This window comes from Diadema antillarum, unplaced genomic scaffold, assembly GCF_040938485.1.
Source record: "Diadema antillarum isolate AM-2024a unplaced genomic scaffold, OU_Dant_1.0 scf00000029, whole genome shotgun sequence".
Lineage (NCBI taxonomy): Eukaryota > Metazoa > Echinodermata > Echinoidea > Diadematoida > Diadematidae > Diadema > Diadema antillarum.
The window spans coordinates 5,621,777-5,642,890 of NW_027270918.1; the positions used below are offsets into that span (position 1 = coordinate 5,621,777).

Sequence of the window (21,114 nt, forward strand, 5' to 3'; positions counted from 1 at the left end):
TACCAAATGATGAATTTTATATACATTCCTAAGAAATAACTCTTTATCAAATACTGTATATCCATCAATCAAAATAAATCTATCATTAAAATTACCTCATTCCTTTTTGAATCCTCTTTCAGAATCAAACTTCTACTTCCCATCCAATTGACCTGCAACATATCATTATAAAATTCTGGTAAAATTAACCTCAACCACCCTAAAGTCGCCTTACTATAAAAAATCAAAATACCTCCCACCGATTTAGTCATTGCAGGCGATGTAACGATTATATCATTATACCAGTGAAACATGTACGCTTCTGTACAAGCCTCTTGAGGTGACTTTACTTTGCAAAAGAAAAAAAAAGCATAATTTCTGAGGATATTTAGATATCTAAATATAAATGATATTTTATGTTTCAGATTTTCAAAGTCACATTCGCTGGTGGATAATCAAACAAGACTAAAACCAAACGAAATGATGAAGCTCATTTTTTTTTTTTGTTGATGACTGCTTCCAGATTCCAAGACATCCACTGGCTTTCGTAAGAATTTGATCGGGATTTGAAACTTATAGATCGGCCAGGAGCAATATCCATACGTGCTATAGCATTACTAATGGCCTTTTTTTTTTTCAAGATGAATTCTATTGCTGCTTATGCTCAAAGCAATTTCGTGGATAAATAGCTTGACGCAAAATTCAGAACCTAAATCTGGCAACTTTCTGTTAATAATGGTAGAGTGACGTTGGAAATTACGAACAAATCCATTCCCTAAAAGTCAAAAACTGAAAACTAGAATAACGACGTTAAAAGTTTCCATAAGGAAGGAATACTTTAACTGCAGTATAATTTGATCTGAGATTAGTTCTCATTTAAAAAAAAATATTTGTCATTTGTTAAATGGGGCTTTTTGAACATATTTGTATTAGCATGGCTGTAGATGTCAAAATTAAGGGAATTTTATAACGCATTATTAGTGACAATCAAATAGGTGTGTGCAAAATAATGGATGAAGCACCTATTGAAAAGAAGCTTTTGGTTTTTGGTCTCCCCATGGTGCGGTAATGTTCGCCATAAAGTTCACTAAGAAATGACAGTTTTTTTCACAGAGGATATTTTCGTGCAGCGGCAGAGCAGCACGTTCTTCACCGTGGCTCTCAGCAGCGGCTGGCTCACCGCGTAGGAGATCGGGTTCAGGAGGCTGTTGCCGTACGTCAGCCAGCCGAAAAAGAGCCTTCCGGGGCGGGGTAAGCCAGGCACAAGGAGGACGGGATCTATGGAATAGATCAGCAGGTTGATGCTCTGAGGTAACCAGGTGATCACAAAGGACAGCACGATGAAAAGAAGAGTCCGAGTTGCCTTTCGCGTCTCGGCTGCCGACTCGCGCTTCATCTTCGACAAGACAGAAAAGAAAACACTTTTCAGAAAATCCATTTCATCACAAATCACAAATGTCCCCTTCGGGTATTAACACTCTGATTTCTAAAAAGGACAGTTTGACTTCACATATGTACCGAATAAGAAATAAAAAAAAACAATATTGGGTTTAAAAGTTCCGATTTAAACCCACGTGTGTTATTACTAGGAAATTTTGCTCCTATAAATTGTTTGTTTTGTTGTTTTGGGGCGGGATTACTTGAAATTCAGTGTACTCATTTCACTATCAAGTGCAGATGTAGCATTATTTTTTCCGTATTTGCTGTTGACAGTAAAGATTTGTGTTAGTGTAATTTACCTTTTCATCATAAAATTATGATGAAATTCAAGCCTTATTATCTGTACGCGCAAAATCTTTTAAAAAAAAGAAGGCAAAGAGAAAAACGCAAGTAACATTTTCAAATGAAATTCGAGTAATAAAAGTCAGTTTTAAAAACTTTAAATGTCTCAACACTGACCTGGTACATGTAAGTTATTATTATTATTGTTATTATTATCATTATTACTACTACTATTATATATTCGGCCTTTCCAAAAGATGACCAAAATGAATGATCAAAAAACAAACAAAGTAAGCGCCTTACAAAATAATAAGTAGATGAAATATTATTCAACAACAAATAGAATGATAAAGATATTCCTCGTATTTGGGCAAAAAATAAGAAGAGTTTGAAATAATAGTGTACAATTCTAATAGCATAGTAGTTATGGTTCTTAACAAGAGAGAGATTACTCGGTACACAAGGAATGGTCTAAAAAATTAGTATTCTTGTAAAATAGACGGGAAATGAGGCGGAAGCTGTATCGCCTAAAATAGATTGTCTTTGCAGCCTTGATCAATATGCTTGATTTTTTACTTTTGTGCTTCTTCTTTGTAATTTGCCAAAAATTACAAATTGCAACATTGTCCCGTGAAGTTAAGACAAAGTATTTTTATACGTCGGATATGGATAGAAAAAGAAACAATTATGATTACTTACAATTGGCTTCTTGTTGATTACCGAATTTCCATGCTCCGTTTCCTTCTCTGGCGAATGACCTTCAAGGCGTTTTTGTCCGACCGACTCGACATCGATGTCGATGTCTGAAGTATTTGGAAAATCGGAGACCACATTACTGTTGGACACACTGTGATCATCGTTCGCACTGAATTTCTTTTGGACACTCTTCCCACCAAGTGTCTTCCGAATCTTTACGAATATACGAAGATAAAGAACGGAAATGAAAACGAAAGGCAGATAAAAGATGACAAGGCTGTTGAGCATAGAGGCGCCAGGGATTCTCGAATATTTGCGAACGCAGTGACGTCTGTTGTCGAAGTCGTCGATGAATTCCCAGGCCGTAATATACATCATCCAGAAGGCGAGTGCACCCAGCCATGCGAGGAAGTTGAGGTACACAGCCTTACGTTTGCTGCGAGTCATGAAATGGTTGATGGGGTCGTAAGTTGCACGATGTCGGTCTGCGCAGATGATCACGACGACGAAATTAGACGCGCAGATGATCGCCTTGCCAATGCCACCTAGAATCTTACAAAGTGCCTGGTTCAGAGGATAGTAGCCGACATGGGTATGGACAACGGTAAGGACAAGATTCAAACCGACGAGGAGATCGATTATGGACAGGTTGATGATGAAGTAATTGTTGTAGGTGCGTAGTCGTTTTTCAACACCAAAAGCTACAAGAGTCAGAACGTTTGCTGCAATGATGCAAGCCGTAAAGAGGGAGGGCCAAAGGAGGCTATGAATGCTTGAAGAATTCGTCGCGACTCCAGGAACTTCTGTATACACTTCATTTTCAGTGTGATTATCGAATGCACTTTCAACCCAAGCTGTCGGGTAGGATTTCTCTGTTGATGTGGACATAGTGACGTATCAACAGACGAACGTGTTGGCAGGTAAAGTGTAGATTGGGATAGGGCCGAGAGGGATTGTCCGTCCCCTGCATGAGAAGCATTACTTCAGTGACTGCAAGAGAAGATGCGAAGTCAGATTTTATCTATAACAGCTAAAGAGGTTTCAAACTGATTGCCCTGAAAGATGACCTTGGTGAACCATTACGCTTGATAAGAGCAGAGCAGAAAAGATTTCCTAGAGTTTGCGAAATGTCATTTTATTATTATGTGGTAGAAGAATGCAAAGAATCATCAAGCTTATTAAATTATTTTGTACAGTGCCTTCACGAATTTAATTAACACTGCTATGCGTGTTAGAAGTATGGAGTCATGAGGACAGTCAAAAGTGGCTTGACTGAGGTACGTAAGAGGGGTTTCTAGAAAGCTCGCAGTCTATTGGCTGATGGATTGGTGAGAAGATCATGTGACTGAAGACATATTTTAAAGCCATTATTACCGGTGGCACATGCTCTTTTCGTTCACCTTCCCAAGAACTAATACTATGGTAGCGCGAGGTATTTTGGTGATACGTTTTGCTTGGGCATGTTGCAGAGAGATTTATATCACAGTTGATGGTAAATTTGATTACTGGATACTAACTAATTTGCGAGTAGCTTAGCAGGAGAATTATGCTTTGAGTGTCCCTATATTTTGACACCACAATACCTGTTCATGAGGTGAACTTGCATCTGCTAAAGACAATGAATTATACACTCAATTAATTAAATAGGGCTTTGAAAGCAAATACAAAATCATGAGTGACAGCGCGTGGAACCATTTCTTTGCACCGAAACTATCAATCTATCAATCAATTACATTTATCAGCATCTGATTCTCTTTCATAATATGAGCAGAAGTGCGGTCCACAAATGCTATCACAGTCATGTTTATTCCTTTCTATACAACTATCAAAGAGCTCCATGATGCACATTTTGCTAAACTATTGAAGAAATCCAAACTTTAGAAAGATTTTTCATTTCATCTGTAAACGATGGATCGCAGTCTGACCTATAGAGAGCATTTGAAGAGGGTTGCCGGCAAGCTCAAGGCCAGGTCTAACATCATCCGCAAAGTTGCAGGGAACAGCTGGGCCTCTGATGCGCATACTCTCCGAACTGCATGATTTGCACTTGTCTACTCATTTGCTGAGTACTGTTCACCAGTCTGGGCTGAGAGCCTGTCACACCAAGCAGGTCGATACGATCCTCAACTCTGCAATCTGGCAGTCAGCGAAGTCCCTTGAAGAAAGCAATTACAACTTAAACAAAGAATGACTGAATCTATGTGAAGGATCTGAATTTCCCAACCAAGAACTCATCAAGGATCCCACGTCCGAACCACCTGGATTTTACCTTCCAAGGAAGCACTAAGTGTTAGTTTGTATAGGATACGCACAACAATTAGCAGGGCACACACACAGACACACACAGAGAGACACACACACAAATACACAAAAACACAAATTAAAAACACAACAGATGACGCCCTAGCCTGGCTTGGCAGCCTGGATTTACCACTTTAAAAACGCATAATGTCATACGATAAGAAGAAGAATCCGTAAAGTCAAGCACTCTGACAAAATAGATTATGCATGCCTCAAGTGGTTTCAATGCATTCAGTGGCTAAGACATCACAGTATAAGAAAGAGAAGAACCCCAAACTAGCTTTGAAAGAAATTTATCTTCAAGTATTATTCTGTTAAGACTCTCTTTGGTGAAAGCAGAATCAATAAACGCATCATATTTGTGAAAGTATTGTTTTGGTGGTTCAGTCTCATCGTTGGTCATTGTGAGGACGTCATCCAGATATATTGATGACCTCCGAGTTCTACTTTTTAACAATTGACACAATATAGCATTAATGGGGTTTCCTTTTCGATGTGTTTGACAGTAAGCGTTCAAGATTTTAGTTTCAAAAGGGCCCCGGAGAGCGGTTGGCATTTTATCATATCGTGAAAGTATTTTCTTTTTTTTAGCTGTTCACACTTTGGTGGTAATATTGTCGCAAGGAGGGCAATGAAGCCTATCAATCATAGTCACAAAAGCATTTTCCTAACAAGACAGCTTTATTGCAGGTTTGGCGCCAGTCGATATCAATTTCTTTCACTTGTTTCTATGCTGCAATTGAAATAATACTGAAATACATTTTATATGGAACAGTTTTAGTATTCAGATAATGTATCAAATGGTAATGTCACTGTCGAAGGTAGGAAAAGAGGATGCGCAAGAGACTGAATAAGATATTGACTTATGGCATAAATATATGTTTCATTCAAATTCATGAAATTCTTCCGTCGAGATGTTTTCATTGTAACTGATTGGCAAATTGCCCTTATACATCGACATAAATAAGCACTGAATTGATCAGTGTTTAGCAGTAGCCATGATGAAAAATCATGGGCGTACATACTCGAGCAGGATTCGAACCTACGACCTCCTGATCACCGGACAGGCGTCATCTCCACTAGACCACCGAGCTTCCGCCCGACAGCAAGTGTTGGGTCTAATCCTTACAGCATGCAGTGGGTACTGCGTAATTATACAAATTCATGAAATTCTTCCGTCGAGATATTTTCATTACAACTGATTGACAAATTGCCCTACATCGACGTAAATTATATGTTTCATGCGCCATATTTTAAACAATTTTGACACATTCCCACTAAAATTTAATTACAATAAAATCACAGGTGAGAGTTAAGAAGGTATAGGCGTAGTGTTTTGTTTAGTAGAAATTAATCGCAAAACAGTTGGCTAGGAAAATCAATGAGATTATTCTTATTGGATCATGTCTAAATGTAAGATGTAAGCGATTACTTCTAAGCCCGACAATTTTTATTGTCTGTCTGTGTATGCTTACAAAAAGTGTACTTAATATGTATGAGGATATGCAAACTTCATTTTGAAATTGCGGTGCTTAATCACTCGCATATTTTTTACATATTTTCTATTTTCTCCGCCAGACAGCAGGTTACTGCAAAATTAGTTTCCGTTTCGTAAAACGAACCATCGAGAACATGACGAAACCCCATTTTCTTATTGCAGCTAAACGGTAAGATACTAACAAAATAGATATTCTAAATAAATACCTTGGTGTCAGTTTTTAGAACATAATTTATGTTGGAATATAACGATTACTTGTACCGTGGCAAGTTTGCTTCAGTATAGTTGGGATTCAACTCAAGTTTAATTTCTCAATTCTGCTATTGTTAATGCATGCTTCTTGATGTGTCGAAAATGGTGACACGACATTCCTGACACGTTCTCTTGCAACAGTTGCTCCGGCCTTGTTTTCTGCAAGGTTAGAATTAGGGTTGTGATAAGGTCTAATGTTTAGTTTGACGTGAGGATTAGGATTACGGTTAGGGTTATCTTTTCCATTGTGGGTAGTATTGATGTTTGGCTTTATAGCGTGCAGATGTTTAATGGCAAGTGTCATGGAACCGTCGAAAATAACAAGGGTTGTCGACTTAAAGATATCTAGGATAATTGTATTAAAGATAGAATAAAAATTAAATGAAGTAAGAATGAAATGAAAGATATCGATTACCCCTGTAATCTGGAATTGAAATACATATTCATTGAAAAAAATAAACATCATGGGAAGACTGTATTGACTGGTTCGAGTGCAAAATAATGATTGTTGATGCAAACAGGGTTTTTACAAAATAATGACCTTGATGCTAATTTTTTTAAATCAAACTGTTGATTTCTTTATATTTTCTTGGGTTTATACGTCACCTCTGCTTAGTCACAATGTTTTTGCACGCACGCAAACGCGCGCGCGCACACACACACACACATACACACAAATGTTACCTTTCCTGAAGAAACGACTTCATCGCCGTTAATAATATACATAGTCGTTACGCACGCGATGACTGGAGTACTACGTCTATATCGTGATCAACAACCCCTTGTCTCTTTGAGTTAAGCAATACACATTAATCAAATCTTATCTTTAACGTGTTTTTTAAAATCATTTCAGTGTGACAGTAACACAACTTGGTAGTCTTTGGTATTCACAGTGCAGATATTTAATGGCGAATGTCATGGAACCGTCGAAAATAACAAGGGTTGTCGACTTAAAGATATCTAGAATTAAAGATAAAAATGAAAATTGAATGAAGTAAAATTGAAGTGAAAGATATCGATTACCCCTGTAATCTGGAATTGAAATAATTCATTGAAAAAATAAACATCATGGGAAGACTGTATTGACTGGTTCGAGTCATACTTCTCTTTGATCAACCCCATTTCGATTTCGATTTTGACCAGTTATCATTACATGTAACTAATGTGTTAGCACCATGTATATTGTTTGTGTTCTGCACATTGTTTACAAAGTAAAAGAACTTGTTTGATTTCTGTTATAATGTTCATAAATGAGAAGTATGGAAATAAATGAATTGAATTGAATTGAATTGAGTGCAAATAATGATTGTTGATGCAAAAAGGGTGTTAACAAAATAATGACCTTGATATTGATTATTTAATCAACCTGTTGATTTCTTTATCTTTTCTTGGGTTTAGACGTCACCTCTACTTAGGGGCACACACACATACACATACACACAAATGTATGTTACCTTTCCTGAAGAAACAACTTCATCGCCGTTATAAATGATAGTCGTTACTCACGCGATGACTGGAGTATTATGTCTTTATCGTGATCAACAACCCCTTATCTCTTTGAGTTGAGCAATACACTTTCATTAAATCTTATCTTTAACGTGTTTTCTTTAATCATTTCAGTATGACAGTAACACTATATACTTGGTAGTCTTTGGTATTTGATAATACAGTGTTGAAAGTTCTTGCCAATGACACGTCTTTCCAAGGTCCCTAACTATTTTGAACGTGACTGATGCGATGCGAAATTCGCGATATCCGTCTGATGTCCCAATAATATTCTCAACACTTCCCCGATACTGCTGACCTAGTTGATGTGAACCATTCAGAGACAAAATACTCAATTTAATTGTTTAAGATATGACAGTTCGCTTGATTGTTCTTCCCTACTTGAAAACAGAAAAAATATTAAAGCAATGATTCCTGAGCTTCAACGCTTTTGTTTTTGTGGAGATGGGAGCAAATAACTTGCAATACTGCATCTGTTTAGACGCGTGGTCCCACTTACACAATTTATCATCGATCCAATATTATACTCCACACGCAAATTACACACCATACTCACATCTCGATGAATAGCCTATTATATGATAACAACACTGATCTTACTGTGATGAATACCAAGAGTTCAATATCAATGCAAATAGGCATTCTTTTAGGTTTTGTTCTTGGTAGATACAGGTGTATCTAGCAACTTGTTGTTCAGCCTAGCTACATGCCACCCCATCCTTATCCATCTCACAGGGTGATACAACACTGTAAGTCAAAATAAAGTATATTTTGTGTGCGTGTGTGTTTGTTTGAGTGTGTGTGTGTCTGTGTGTGTGTGTGTGTTACTGAGCAGTTTTTCTGGTTTATTCCAAGTCCTTTTAAGCAGATGGTGGCTCTTTCTGAAATCTAGAAATAGGGCACTGTCACATAATCAAGTTGCTCTAGTAGGTCTATACTAATCTTATAAGCGACCATATAAGTTCTGTTTCATTAGCACTGTCAGAGAAATTAAGGTGACGTTTAATTGCCCCACTTATCATGATGCCCTCCTCACTTTGCCCCACTTTTCATGGTGCCCTAGTCACTTTGAATTTCATAATGTATGGGACTTACAAATTATAATATATTGACAAAATTGAAATCTTCCAATTTCGTAAAACTGGAAATGATCCTTCCATATCACTTTGCCGGTGACATATTTCATAATAAAAGTTTTACTTCGTCAGAAAATAACAACCATGGAGACATGTTCGGCATGAACTGCAACGAGGTAATTGGGTTTTGCTAGGGTATCTAAGTGAATGATGCCAACCTTGCTCTGAGAACAAAATTGTCTGGCAGGTAATGGACAATGGCTCCCACGTTATACTCTAAAATCGTTGTCATTGTCGCTTCTGGTACGCGAGTGCTTACGAAGTGGTATCATGTATGTGTCTTGTAGTGCTACGTTTCAACAAATATCAAAATATTCATCCCTATTCTGTATGAAGTATGGTTTTCCTTCGTTACCTCTTGCTCTCATTTCTTCAAAGAAACATGTTACTCAAAGAAGAATATGACAAGTTCCAAATAGGCTGAAGTTCGAGAGCGTCTCGTATACAAGTAACCGGGTATCATATCCTTATGGATATCTGTTGCTATAACAACCTCGTGGCACCTGGAGAAAGTTAGGATGTAGCGGTCTTACACCATCAACTTTTGGAAGGAGACTGTACTCTCAGTAACATTCGTGAAAGGCTCAATATCAAGATTACGCCTACATAAATAACGCTTGTCTACTCAACTGTCTCATAATACCGGGTTGATGTATAACACGGAGAACGAGCCGAAAGCTGAAATGCCTTTACTCACGTCAATAGCTGACACCACAGGCGATCTTCTCTGGCCCTCTCTTTTCACCACCAACTTCTTCCAATATTGGTTTGTGTAAATGATAGCGAGACAAATGTTAAGAAAAAACGAGATTTTGGCTGAAGATTATAAGTTGTACTATGTTGACATTGATAAAATAAAATAGTTCATGGAGGGCTAAAATGTTTTAAAAAAACACACAAACTTCTTACCCTTGCAGTATTTGGTGTGAAAACTATTTCGCAGCCGGCCTTCTTAACTACAGCAACTACTTTATTATTAAACTGTCGATTCTTGATTTCCATGTTGGAACTAAATCTCATCTTCAGCGTTACCCGTAAGAACATCGGTTATTACCCCCTAAACTAAGTGTTTTGTAAAACTCATTGTGGGATCTGGGTCCAGTGGTCTGGCTGCTTTTGCTTTCTGGTCATTGTCAGATGGGCTATCTATACTATGACAGTTTGGCCTTAAAGTTCATTGATGACTTCGACAACAGACCTCATTCCGTTGTCATAGTGTACTTACTCTTGTTTTGTTTGTATGATATTATTTCCGTATTTTCAGAAAATTCGTAATCAGGCCTAGCCCTCAGCGGAAAAGCTTCCAAGAAGAAGTTAGAGACAAGCCACGATTAGAGTCAGTGTAGCAGAGGTAAAAACGATCTAAACTATATGTCGACGGACGCTTTAAGTTCCATGAGCACTTCCAACAGTGGTAGGGCTTTTGAATGCTAGGTTAATGCCTCTGACTCTGAAGTGATGAACAAGGTAACTTCGCTCTCCGAATCAGTTAAGAACGCAATCGTATTTAATATGTCTGCACCTGCACTTACCATTCCGACTGATTTTCACATACTGTTCACCTCATGATTATTCACATTTATCCATCTGATTTATTCATTATGTTAGCTTTTACCTCTCTGAACTTCTCAAGTAGAACACTTCGTTCCCAAGAACACATTAATTTGATTTAAAAAACTATAAGTTATGCGTCAGCAATATTGATTTTTCGTTTGTTTAGTTTCACGATTAATCTGCACGCTCAACAGGTAGTGGGTTTGTGTATTTTTATGATACTTTGATATCATTAAACCATTTTTTTTTTAATGGGGGGAGGTGCAAAATATGTTTGAGGCCAGCATACCCCCATTACCCCCAATGCTGGGCCAATGAGACCAACACACACACACACACACACACAAACACACACACACACACACAAACGAATACATTACATATGTTATAAACATTAGCATATATATATATATATATATATATATATATATATATACCGGGTGTCCAAAAAAAAGCGGAACGGTGGATTTTCAGTACTTTGCGTTCTAAAAGTGATATATTCAGGTTCAGTACTTTTTATTCTACGCCAATTTCTGTAAATGCAGTCATTTTCATTTTTTTGCGACTTATGAGATAATAATTTGGGTGCGACACGCGTTCCATACGGTGAATTGTGTAGGCTCGTTGATCCATGTCAACAAAAGATAACGCTTGCATATTGGGAGCGCATACACACACACACACACACACACACACACACACACACACACACACACTGTTTTTTCCTGGCCCGTGCCCAATGTGAAAGCTGTATCTTTTGTTGACATGGATCACCGAGCTTACACAATATTCACCGTATGGATCGCGTGTCGCACTCAAATTATTATCTCATAAGTCGAAAAAATCCGGCGAAATTTGACAATGACTGCATTTTCAGAAATTGGTGTAGAATAAAAAGTACTGAACCAAATTTAATGATTTTGGCATCATAGTTTTCTGCGGAAGATGCTCTTTCTAATGATGTCAAAAGATATATAACTTTTAGACCGCAAGGTACTGAAAATCCACCGTTCCGCTTTTTTTGGGACACCCGGTATATATATATATATATATATATATATCCATATATATATATATACATGTATATATACATATAGATTATGCATAATGTATGTATATTGAGAAAGGAAATAAGTAAAGGGACGATATCTTATTTTTTCTCTCTTCCTTAGAGAATAAATTTATAAAGTATCAATCTTTTCTAATTTGATATGACGTAAACGATTATTACTTCCTTAATGTATATGAATAACTGAACTCAACTTTCCTCAAGAATTAATCGGGCTCCATTTGGTACATTTTGGTGTGACGTCATAACAAATGCTGACATAACATTTTGCCAATGCAAACATATATCACGTAATAGATTGCATTCAAGAAGTTACTGTCTGTAAATGACATTGAGTAGAACGGATTAACCATGTGGTAACCTATGGGCCATATACAGCACATATCCCATTGGTTTTGTGGGTGTTGACGAAGTCAAATCGCTCGAACAAATACAACTTTTGTATACACGTTTGATAAGGAGATAAAACAAACTGCAACTGCCGAGTGGAGTGCGCACTGGTCAAACAACGCAATCCCCGCATACAGCATGGCAGTATCGCACAATAAATATAAGGCACATAGCGTAAAGTAAGGCACAAACTTTGCTAAAACATGGCCATCGTCATTCAATAATGAAAATGAATCGTTAAAAAAACAATAACCATCGCGCTGCGTTAAAAAGGATATTCTAGAGATTACCTCATCAGTTTAGATCCAAGAGTAGTTGACAATCGATGTTACTTTTTATACCTCTTCTCTTTGGTTAGTATTTCTTTATCCACTTAGGGTAATATAACAACAGCTGCACTGAATGAACCTGAACCGAACAGTTTCAAAAGAGAACAAATACATATAACGCTAAGTTCGAGCAAAACCTTTCCATGTTCTCTTTGTCATACACTCGCTTTGTCTTTTACTAGACTTAAATATCACACGAATGAGTTTATAGTTTACAAAGTACCCTGTTTCATTATTTCATTGAACCACTTTACTCAAAATACCTCCAAACTTTAAAAAACAAACAAATATATTCATGAAAATTGTTTTTTTAACTTGTTTACACAAATAACAACGCCATGGAGGGGAGTTCTTTTTGCATTTTGTGCGAACCAAACGAAAGATATTCTGCATTTGAATCTTGACAAAAATATTGATGAAATACAAGTCCTTTTAGAGCCGTTTTGAGCATCAGGATTGGGAAACCGCGAAATGTCTCTCGATATCATCATGCAATAACGCCACATTACTGCGCAGCATAATTTTCCCCCAATGGCCGTGGAGTGGCGATCATTTTGTAGTCGTGAGGTTTGCATGTCAGGCCTCCGGCGGGTGCCAGGTTGACTGATGCGGGTCCTCCGGGCGCTGACAGCGAGTAGCGGTGAAGGACGTGCGACACGAATGTGAACCTTTCTACTTGGGCAATCTGCTCTCCAACACAGGCTCGTCGACCTGGGATGTGTAAGGATATTATCACAATAAACAATCGGTGACAAAATTAGCCATTTTCTTCTTAATTTGATTCTTTTTTTTTTCTTGTTCGCTGTATAAAAAGTAACAAGCCTCTCTAATCCTTGACCTCTTTTCATCTTTACTTCTTTGATAAAGTTATGAACGTTTCTTTCTATAATAAGTATTCCGGTTCCACTTAAGGTACCCTCGTTTAAGATGAATATCAAAATTGCCAATCATCAGCAAAAACAACGTGAATATGAGACCATTTTTGTCCAAAAAAATGGAACTCACTCGAAGTGTTGGAAAAAAACAGCACGAAAATTCACTTGGAAGGACTCAGCTTGCCTGAGTTGGGACTCTCTCTGATAAGGGTATGAAAGCTTATAAGTGCCACAGAAATGACGAGGTAATTCCTCATCTTCTCGGCCATCTCTGGAACGAGAACACGAGATCCGAGAGAGGGAGGGAAACGAGAAAGTCGGCAATAAACATAAACAATACCTCTTGTGTGTTCCTCCCTTATTTTGTAAGTCACTAATCTAGTTTACGTACCTGAAACATACGATATACAACGTTAGTCTTTTCGACCTCTTGGCAAAAAGTATGGGGTTCGAGAAGGCGAGATGGGAGATCTCGTCTTTTTCAACTTCTCGGGTCCGAGAAAGAAAGGAGACTTGAGCTCGTAGTCGAATCTCCCCCTTTCTTGCCCCCGAAGATGTCGAGAAGAAATTCTCTCGTGTTCTTGGTGTCATTAGCGAGCTTAAGATTGCGACGCGAACGCTAAGACGACGCTATTTAGACAAAAATGGTGTTCTGCGCATGCGCGAGACATCTGTTTCCATTGTACAAGGGGCGTGGGGGGGGGGGGGGGGAGGGCTGCGTCGTCTTAGCGTTCCCGTCACAGATCTAAAGCTCGCTATTTGAGAAGATGTGATCTCTAGCTCATCTTCGGTTAAAGGGATAGTATAGTATCGGTCGCTGTGAAGATTCAGCTTTGAACTTCTTGCGAGATTAGAAAATACTTCATAAAATGTTAAAGAGCACACAATTCTAAGAGAAATTCAAAGTTTATTTGATGAAAATCGGTGTTGAAATGACTGAGATATCGGTGTTTAAATGGGATATCCAAAAACAAAGTAAAACAAAGAGATCATAATAAAAGGTGGGTCCTTAATTTCATTATGATTTTTTCAATATCTCTTCCATTTCTAAACCAATTCTCATTAAAATAATCGTTGAATTCCTCTCGGAATTTTATACTCTTTCATATTTCATAAGAAGTTTCTCATTTCTCAGCTAAAGATGTTGGGAACCTAAAGTTAGGTCTCAATCAAAACTATACGATCCCTTTCAGAAGACGGGATCTCCAGCTCGCCTCCGGACCGTAACTTCTATGTATTAAAGAAACAAAAAGACATTATGATACGTACCAATGCCGAACTGTGTGCTAACTCTTTCCAGGAGAGACGGGATAATCTGCCCCTCAGCATCCACGAAGCGCATGGGGTCAAATACATCCGGGTTAGGAAACGTTTTGGGGTCATGGCATACGGCCCATAGGTTCGGCATGACCACGCTTCCCTTTGGGATGTCGTAGCCATGTAATGTCGTGTCCTCTTTGGCTCCATGGGGAACACCTTAGCCAGGAACACGGACACCAGAGAAAAGTTCAGGTAAGAAAAATGATAATAATAATGATAAAGCACGCCTCGCCCACCATAATCCATTACGGTATCATTATCATTAATATTTGTACTAGTGATCAAGTTATTATCAATATTGTCATTATAGACACATTATAGTTTGTGTCACGATTGACATTAGTACAATGAATATAACAATTCTACTACAATATACCACACGTGTTACAATTTGCACATGCAAACAATTTATTTATTATCATTTAGAGAGCGTTAATCCAGCAAGGAGACTAACAAATTGATGGGAAACTCATATTTTGCGACTTTGTTTGGTATCATTTCAGATTTCTGTTGAAACGTCACATCGACGCAACAGATCAGGGTTCGTAAAGTTTCAACTGAATTACCAAAGCCAATTTACTACAAAGTAAAACATTATTCTGATGTCCTTTTGGAGTGCTGATCGGAATTCGTTGCCGGGATTACGCACATGAAAATGCAGTAATAACATAAAACACTGCATATTCGATAAATACTTAAAGATACAAGGCGACCCTGTTTACTGATTTTTATGGTAATTTCTCAAAATCCAAGTAAAGTGGTAAATGTCCCTTGGTAAATTCAATGCAAACATAATTTCTTCTAACTTTAGTCGATCTTATGTCATAGTGTCGCAGTGGCGGATCCAGGGAGGACCGCAACCGGCGCACACCCCCCCCCCTTTATTTTTTCGTTGAAACAAAATAAATAAAAAGAAAAAATGGGGGAGGGGTGCTTGCGCCCGCCCCCTTTAATTTTGTGAACGCGCCCCCTCTTTACGGAATTCCTGGATCCCCCTGGTGTCATATGTCTTCATAGGTGTATCTTTTATGTTCAGTGTATGCTGTAAGATCCTATGTGTGTTTATTAAACCTTCTGCATCCTGAAGCATGTGTCATGGCGCATCTCCAGATATCATCCAGTACATTGAGTAACAAGAGCGTGGTAATAATCGTGAGTGACTGAGATGGATTACCGAAGGTTGCGATGCACGAGTATCGCATACTCTCTGCCAGGAAAGCTTGGGTGTAGACGAGGTGCGGTTTGTCCGAGATAGCGGGCATGCGATCCCTACCCACCACTCGGTCTAGCTCCTCCTGTACCTTAGCCTGTGGGTCCACGAATTTCGTGAGGTGGAGCAGGGCCCACTTGATGGATGTAGCTGTCATATCACAAGACATAAGTGAAAATAAAATGATTTTCTATTCGAATATCGTTCAATATCACAAATGTTTTCACAAGGACACAAATACAAACAAAGATTTGGTGTAGATCCATACAAACAAACGAAAGATTACTAACATTTACAAATTTGTATTAAACGGTTTTACAATACACTTACATGATTGTTATAAGTCTTACAGTGCAAAATTCACTTCCTTAGACTTTACCATACTTTCCCACCAGGTCAGCATGTTCTTCTTAATGCTCTTATAGACACTCTAATTACGAGACTCCGTTCTCTGAACTCTTAATCCATCTTCCTGTAGAAAAACGCATTTGTGGCTATTGACACAACGGTCATACTCACAGTAATAAAGAAACACAATTCAGCGTTCAAATAGTCCACATTTTACACGGCGATATTTTCATCAAAACATCATAACATTGAAAATCATTGAGGGTATAAACTAACGATGCCGTCAATCGTCTTACTTTTTCATGAATTTTCGCTCATTTGGAGGAACATATAGTGCTGTTTTATCATATTAATTTTTTTTTTTTTTTTACTGCCACACCGAGGGATTGACAATAGTGGATTTAAGAATGGCCTCCTATGGACAAAAACAGACAAAATATTTCAAGCTGTACCAATCCGTTTTCAAATTTGCATGATCGCATTCATGACAACATACTTGTTGTGTCTGTTCCAGCGGCAAAGATGTCTGCCATAAAGTGAATGAGTTGCTTGTCGGTGAAGCCTGTAGGCGAGTTGTCTTTTTCGGTCTTCCTCTTGTCGATCTCCTGGAGGAAACAGTCAATGATGTCCTCCGGTTTTCGATCCGGAGAGAATTGCTGTCTGTGTTTCAGGCATTCTTTCAAGAAGAGGCCGTTCTCTAGGTGGCGACTAGCGTCGTTGAGGGCACCGTAACCGCTGAACGGGACATACTTCAAAATGCCGAGATAGTTGATCAAACCTTAAAGAGAGGGAGAGAGACAGGGAATTGGGTGGGGGAGCGAAAACCACTTTATTGTACTTCACCATGAACATCATCGTTCAAATTTACAGTTCAGGGTAAAGGGAGGCAGTTGACTAATAGAAGAGTAATTTTTTTTCTGCATCATCATCATCATCAACAACAACAACAATAACAGCAGCAGCAGCAGCAGCAGCAACAACAACAACAACTATATCATTACCTCCTACGTTGGCGAGTTCAAACACCTTGTCAAGGGCATGGACGAATTCACAAAAGTCAGGATTATCGTAGGAAAAACGCCGTCCAAAGCCAAATTTACATGTCACATTACAGATGGCCATTCCCACGGAGTCTGTCGGGTCAAAGGGTCCCTTTAACTTGGTCCACTCTTCCACGAAGTGTCTCGCTTCACATTCGATGGCTTCTGTCACCACCCCGTGCGCCCGACCCATACCGAAGTTCCGGAGGACGCGCAGGGCAAACCGCCGCTGCTCCTTCCAATGGTTTTTGTAGAAACAGGTGGCAACTCCTGTGATGAAATTTAAAAAAAAAGCAACGCTATTGTCTTCGATTGGTATAATTGTAATTGCTGTTACTTTTATTATTAGTATCAATATTGTTATCATTGTTATCATTACTATTATCACCATTATTATTATCGTCATAATTATCATCATAATCATTATCATTATCAACATCATCATTATCGTTAGATATGACAACCTAGCAACTAAAACCTTTCGGGGAAACAATAACATTTGCTAAATCACATGATGTTAATCATCTCTCAGTATTCATTTTAATTAGATTCAATTATAATCATCAGCTTTCATCATCGTAATAATTATCAGAGTACAAACCGAGAGGGATCTTTCAGGGAATGACATCCAATCAGTCTCCTTTTGTTTCGTCACAATCGACTGCCAAGTTTCTCCCCTTTGATTTTCAAGCACATCGATCATTCAGCGTTTTGAGTAATTAAGAGCCCTTTGCGTGCTGTACCCAAACTTGTTCACACCAGCTAAAGAAATCGTTTAATCATGTATAGATATTATGTGTGCTCAGGGAAATTTACGTGGATCCGAAGTGTAAATACTGTCCAAAACTCTTGAATCTGTCTCCGGACTGCATGCCAATTTTTATTCCAACTCAGCTCTTTTAACTCCTACTATTTTTGTTTAAACGCGTCCCTCTGCAGAGATGCTAACTGTTATTCTGTTTGCAATATTTTTTATGTGTGTTGTTTTTTCAAAAGTACGTATTGCAGTGTTTCGTAGACATTGCTGGTTTCCCACATTACATCACTTAACGTATCATTAGCAAGAAAGGTGAACATACTACTTTTCACCAAAAATGCGCCTTTTCAGCCCTTGGAATACTGCAATGCCGTTTTCAAGGTTGGCACCCATGCCTCTGATTAACCACTGCATCTCAGCTTTCCCATCTATACAAGTATACAAAGTATTCACTTCGAAACTTTCCACGCCACATTCGTTTATTGAATCGCTCCCTCTATCGTCAGTAAAATGTGTATGTACACATTGACAAGGGCTGCGTTTGAGTTCTGTGAGGGATGCATGTAATTAATAATATATGTGCCATGTCCAAGTTGAGGAAGAGAGGTTTACGGTAACACTGCATGTGTATTTAGTCCTTAAAGGGGCCGTTGTTTGGCGAAAACAAAAGTAGAGGTGAGTGGAGGAGGGGAACAACATAGAAAGAGGGTAAGGAGGGCAAAAAGTGACAAGTGGTGGTGGGGGGGGGGGGGCGCAGTTAGCTGAAAGTGAAAGTTACACCAGTGGAGACAAAAGAATAGGAGACGGGGAGAGTGAATGCAAGGAAGAATAGAATGAAAAATCAAGTAAAGTGCTGGGAAATCGTGGGGGAGGGGTGAAACAGAAATAACGGAAGAGATGGCGAAGTTGAAGGTTGAAACATCATGGTGATAAGAGTTGAGTTTTCGTGAACAGGTTTCCATCAAACAGAATGATGTATAGCCTTTGCACCAGTGAAAAGAGGTTTCGACCCTTCAACCTTCTAGTCTCTTCCTGTTATCCCTTCCACAACTGTCCTTTATTTCTTTTCTTTTTTTTACAAAAGAGCTGCCTGGCGTTTGCTTGTGTAAGTGCGTATTTTTCTCTTTTTATGATTATGTCTTTTTATGCCTAGTTTTGTAAGTTAAGCAATTGGTTATTGTGTATGAGGAGACTGCAAACTACAAGTACTGCTTTTTTATTTTATTTTTTGCTTTAGCAGGGTTCTCCATTTTTAACCATTTTGATTCAGAATTTGTCATAAAAGTCGCGGCATTAATTGTACTTTAGTCGCGGTATTTTCATTGACTACCATGTGGAAGATTTGTTGTATTCATTTTTCGTGTTGCAATTGCGTATGTTTTAAATGAAATTAATGAAAACCATAGGTATGAGCCATGTTATATGTCACACATTTACTATACATGGTGGTTGTTCCTGGCTGAACGCAAGGATCAGCGATACATTACTCTGTGCAAAGTATGTTGCAGCTATTGTATCTGTGAGGTAGCATCATAGATTGTTGACCCGACTAAACAGTGGAAAATATTGGTTCTGAAGCGCGAGACCCTCAAAGAAAATCCCCATGAATTGATGAGAAGTAAATTTAGATATTGAGAAAATCTTTCTCAATCTATCTTACTGAATTATCAGGAACAGAACAACATAACCGAATATCAGAATAACTTCTAGAATGATTCTAATCATAAAGTAGACCACATACAGGGGCGGATCCACGAATTCCGTAAAGGGGAGGTGCCTCTACAAAATTAAAGGGGACGCACGCGCCCCTCCCTTTTTTTCTTTTCATTCCTTTCGTTTAAACACACACAAAAAAAAAGTGAAGAGGGGGAGCGTGCACGGTGCGCCTCCTCTGCCACTGCCATAGAAAAATCCTTCAGCAATCCCAATTTGACATCTTATCAATCCTTTCAAACAATCGCGGAAACTGTCAGTGAACTTTCATAGAACGACAGGTGCAGGCAGCCTGTACGACTTTCTGCTATGATAGTCACGCGTTTTCCAACTGACTCTAACTGATGATGACTGGTGACACTATAAGTGATATGGATTGTCACTGCCACTGTAACTCTCCTAAAAGCAGTGTTTTCGTAATTATTTTTACCTTGTCCGTTACTGTAAAGCTCCAAAGATGCTATTCTTGGCCTGTCATTGCACGTGTCGTCACTTCTCGAAAAGGCTTCTTTGATAGTGTCATAGTCGTTCAGAAAGACCGCGTGGTGGTCTCCAAGATTCCCACTGAAAACCGTCCCGTAACGCCTCGACATCTCTCGGATGGCAATGGCAGGATTTTTCGGATCAATGTAAGGCAGAATGCCGAAAATCGGCACACCAATCGGGCCTGGGGCCAAGCGGTACTTCCACCATCGCGAGTTCCGTATGAACCAAATCGCGGAGAGCACCAAGCTAACGAATAATAACGCGACGGCGTAGGGATCATTCACACGTTCCATTTCTGTCCCCTTTGTCAGTTAACCGCTTCCCTCAAACGAAGAGCACTTTTCAGCAATGTGTATGTTTGTCGTAGCATTAAATACTGATGAAAGTTTGGCACAACATGTGAACATTTCACCTTTGAATTCAAATGAGGTACCCCGCCATCAAAGCAATGTACCGTATCGGCAACACTAAATGACGTTTTGCCAAAAGCCTATTTGAATGTTCTGTTCTTCAAAAGTTTCCACAATGTACACATTTACAAAGCACGTCAAAGCAATTACCTCCCTTCTTCTACAATGGCTGCGAATCAGAGATAGCATGAGCTAAATAGATGTCTCCGTAAACAAATTCCAAATGAACCTCTCTGGAATTCGCCTATCTGACTTGGGCTATTATTAGTAAGCTGAAGTTAAACTTAACTCGTTATATAGAACTCTAGATAAAGAACACCCCGTTTCTTCAAGATTATCCCCTTCATACCTTTGGCAAACTCGGGGTACCGCCAGATAGACTTGAAACAATTATAATGCTGTGTGTCTGGGAGTTGCTTCGCAAAGGCGGTACAAAATTTTTCCTTCTACATAGTGAACTATTCAGAAATCTGGAAAGGCTGTTGGTTGTAGGAAGTGGGTTTTAGAAGAAACTGAGTTGAGG

At 38.7% G+C, this 21,114-nt stretch overlaps 2 protein-coding genes across 2 annotated transcripts; both read right to left on the bottom strand.

The window, feature by feature from the left end:
- Positions 1–1,066: 1,066 nt before the first annotated feature.
- Positions 1,067–3,285, bottom strand: LOC139739994 (muscarinic acetylcholine receptor M4-like). The gene is made up of 2 exons (XM_071650592.1): positions 2,401–3,285; positions 1,067–1,375 (listed from the first exon to the last, which is right to left on the bottom strand). Exons 1-2 carry the CDS (start codon positions 3,283–3,285, stop codon positions 1,067–1,069), a joined length of 1,194 nt encoding a protein of 397 aa, XP_071506693.1.
- A 9,652-nt stretch (positions 3,286–12,937) lies between these two features.
- LOC139740003 (cytochrome P450 2C20-like) lies at positions 12,938–20,474 on the bottom strand. The gene is made up of 6 exons (XM_071650602.1): positions 20,126–20,474; positions 17,187–17,495; positions 16,682–16,963; positions 15,802–15,987; positions 14,577–14,783; positions 12,938–13,143 (listed from the first exon to the last, which is right to left on the bottom strand). Exons 1-6 carry the CDS (start codon positions 20,472–20,474, stop codon positions 12,938–12,940), a joined length of 1,539 nt encoding a protein of 512 aa, XP_071506703.1.
- Between the last annotated feature and the right edge of the window lie 640 nt (positions 20,475–21,114).

Bases quoted from the DNA above. Each gene is read 5' to 3' on its own strand.
- LOC139739994 (XM_071650592.1), bottom strand. From the start codon at position 3,285: ATGTCCACATCAACAGAGAAATCCTACCCGACAGCTTGGGTTGAAAGT. The intron at 1,376-2,400 runs GTAAGTAATCAT...GTCTTGTCGAAG, and splicing joins TAATCAACAAGAAGCCAATT to ATGAAGCGCGAGTCGGCAGC.
- LOC139740003 (XM_071650602.1), bottom strand. From the start codon at position 20,474: ATGGAACGTGTGAATGATCCCTACGCCGTCGCGTTATTATTCGTTAGC. The intron at 15,988-16,681 runs GTATGTTGTCAT...GTGATATGACAG, and splicing joins CGCTGGAACAGACACAACAA to CTACATCCATCAAGTGGGCC. The intron at 13,144-14,576 runs GTACGTATCATA...TACACATCCCAG, and splicing joins TAGCACACAGTTCGGCATTG to GTCGACGAGCCTGTGTTGGA.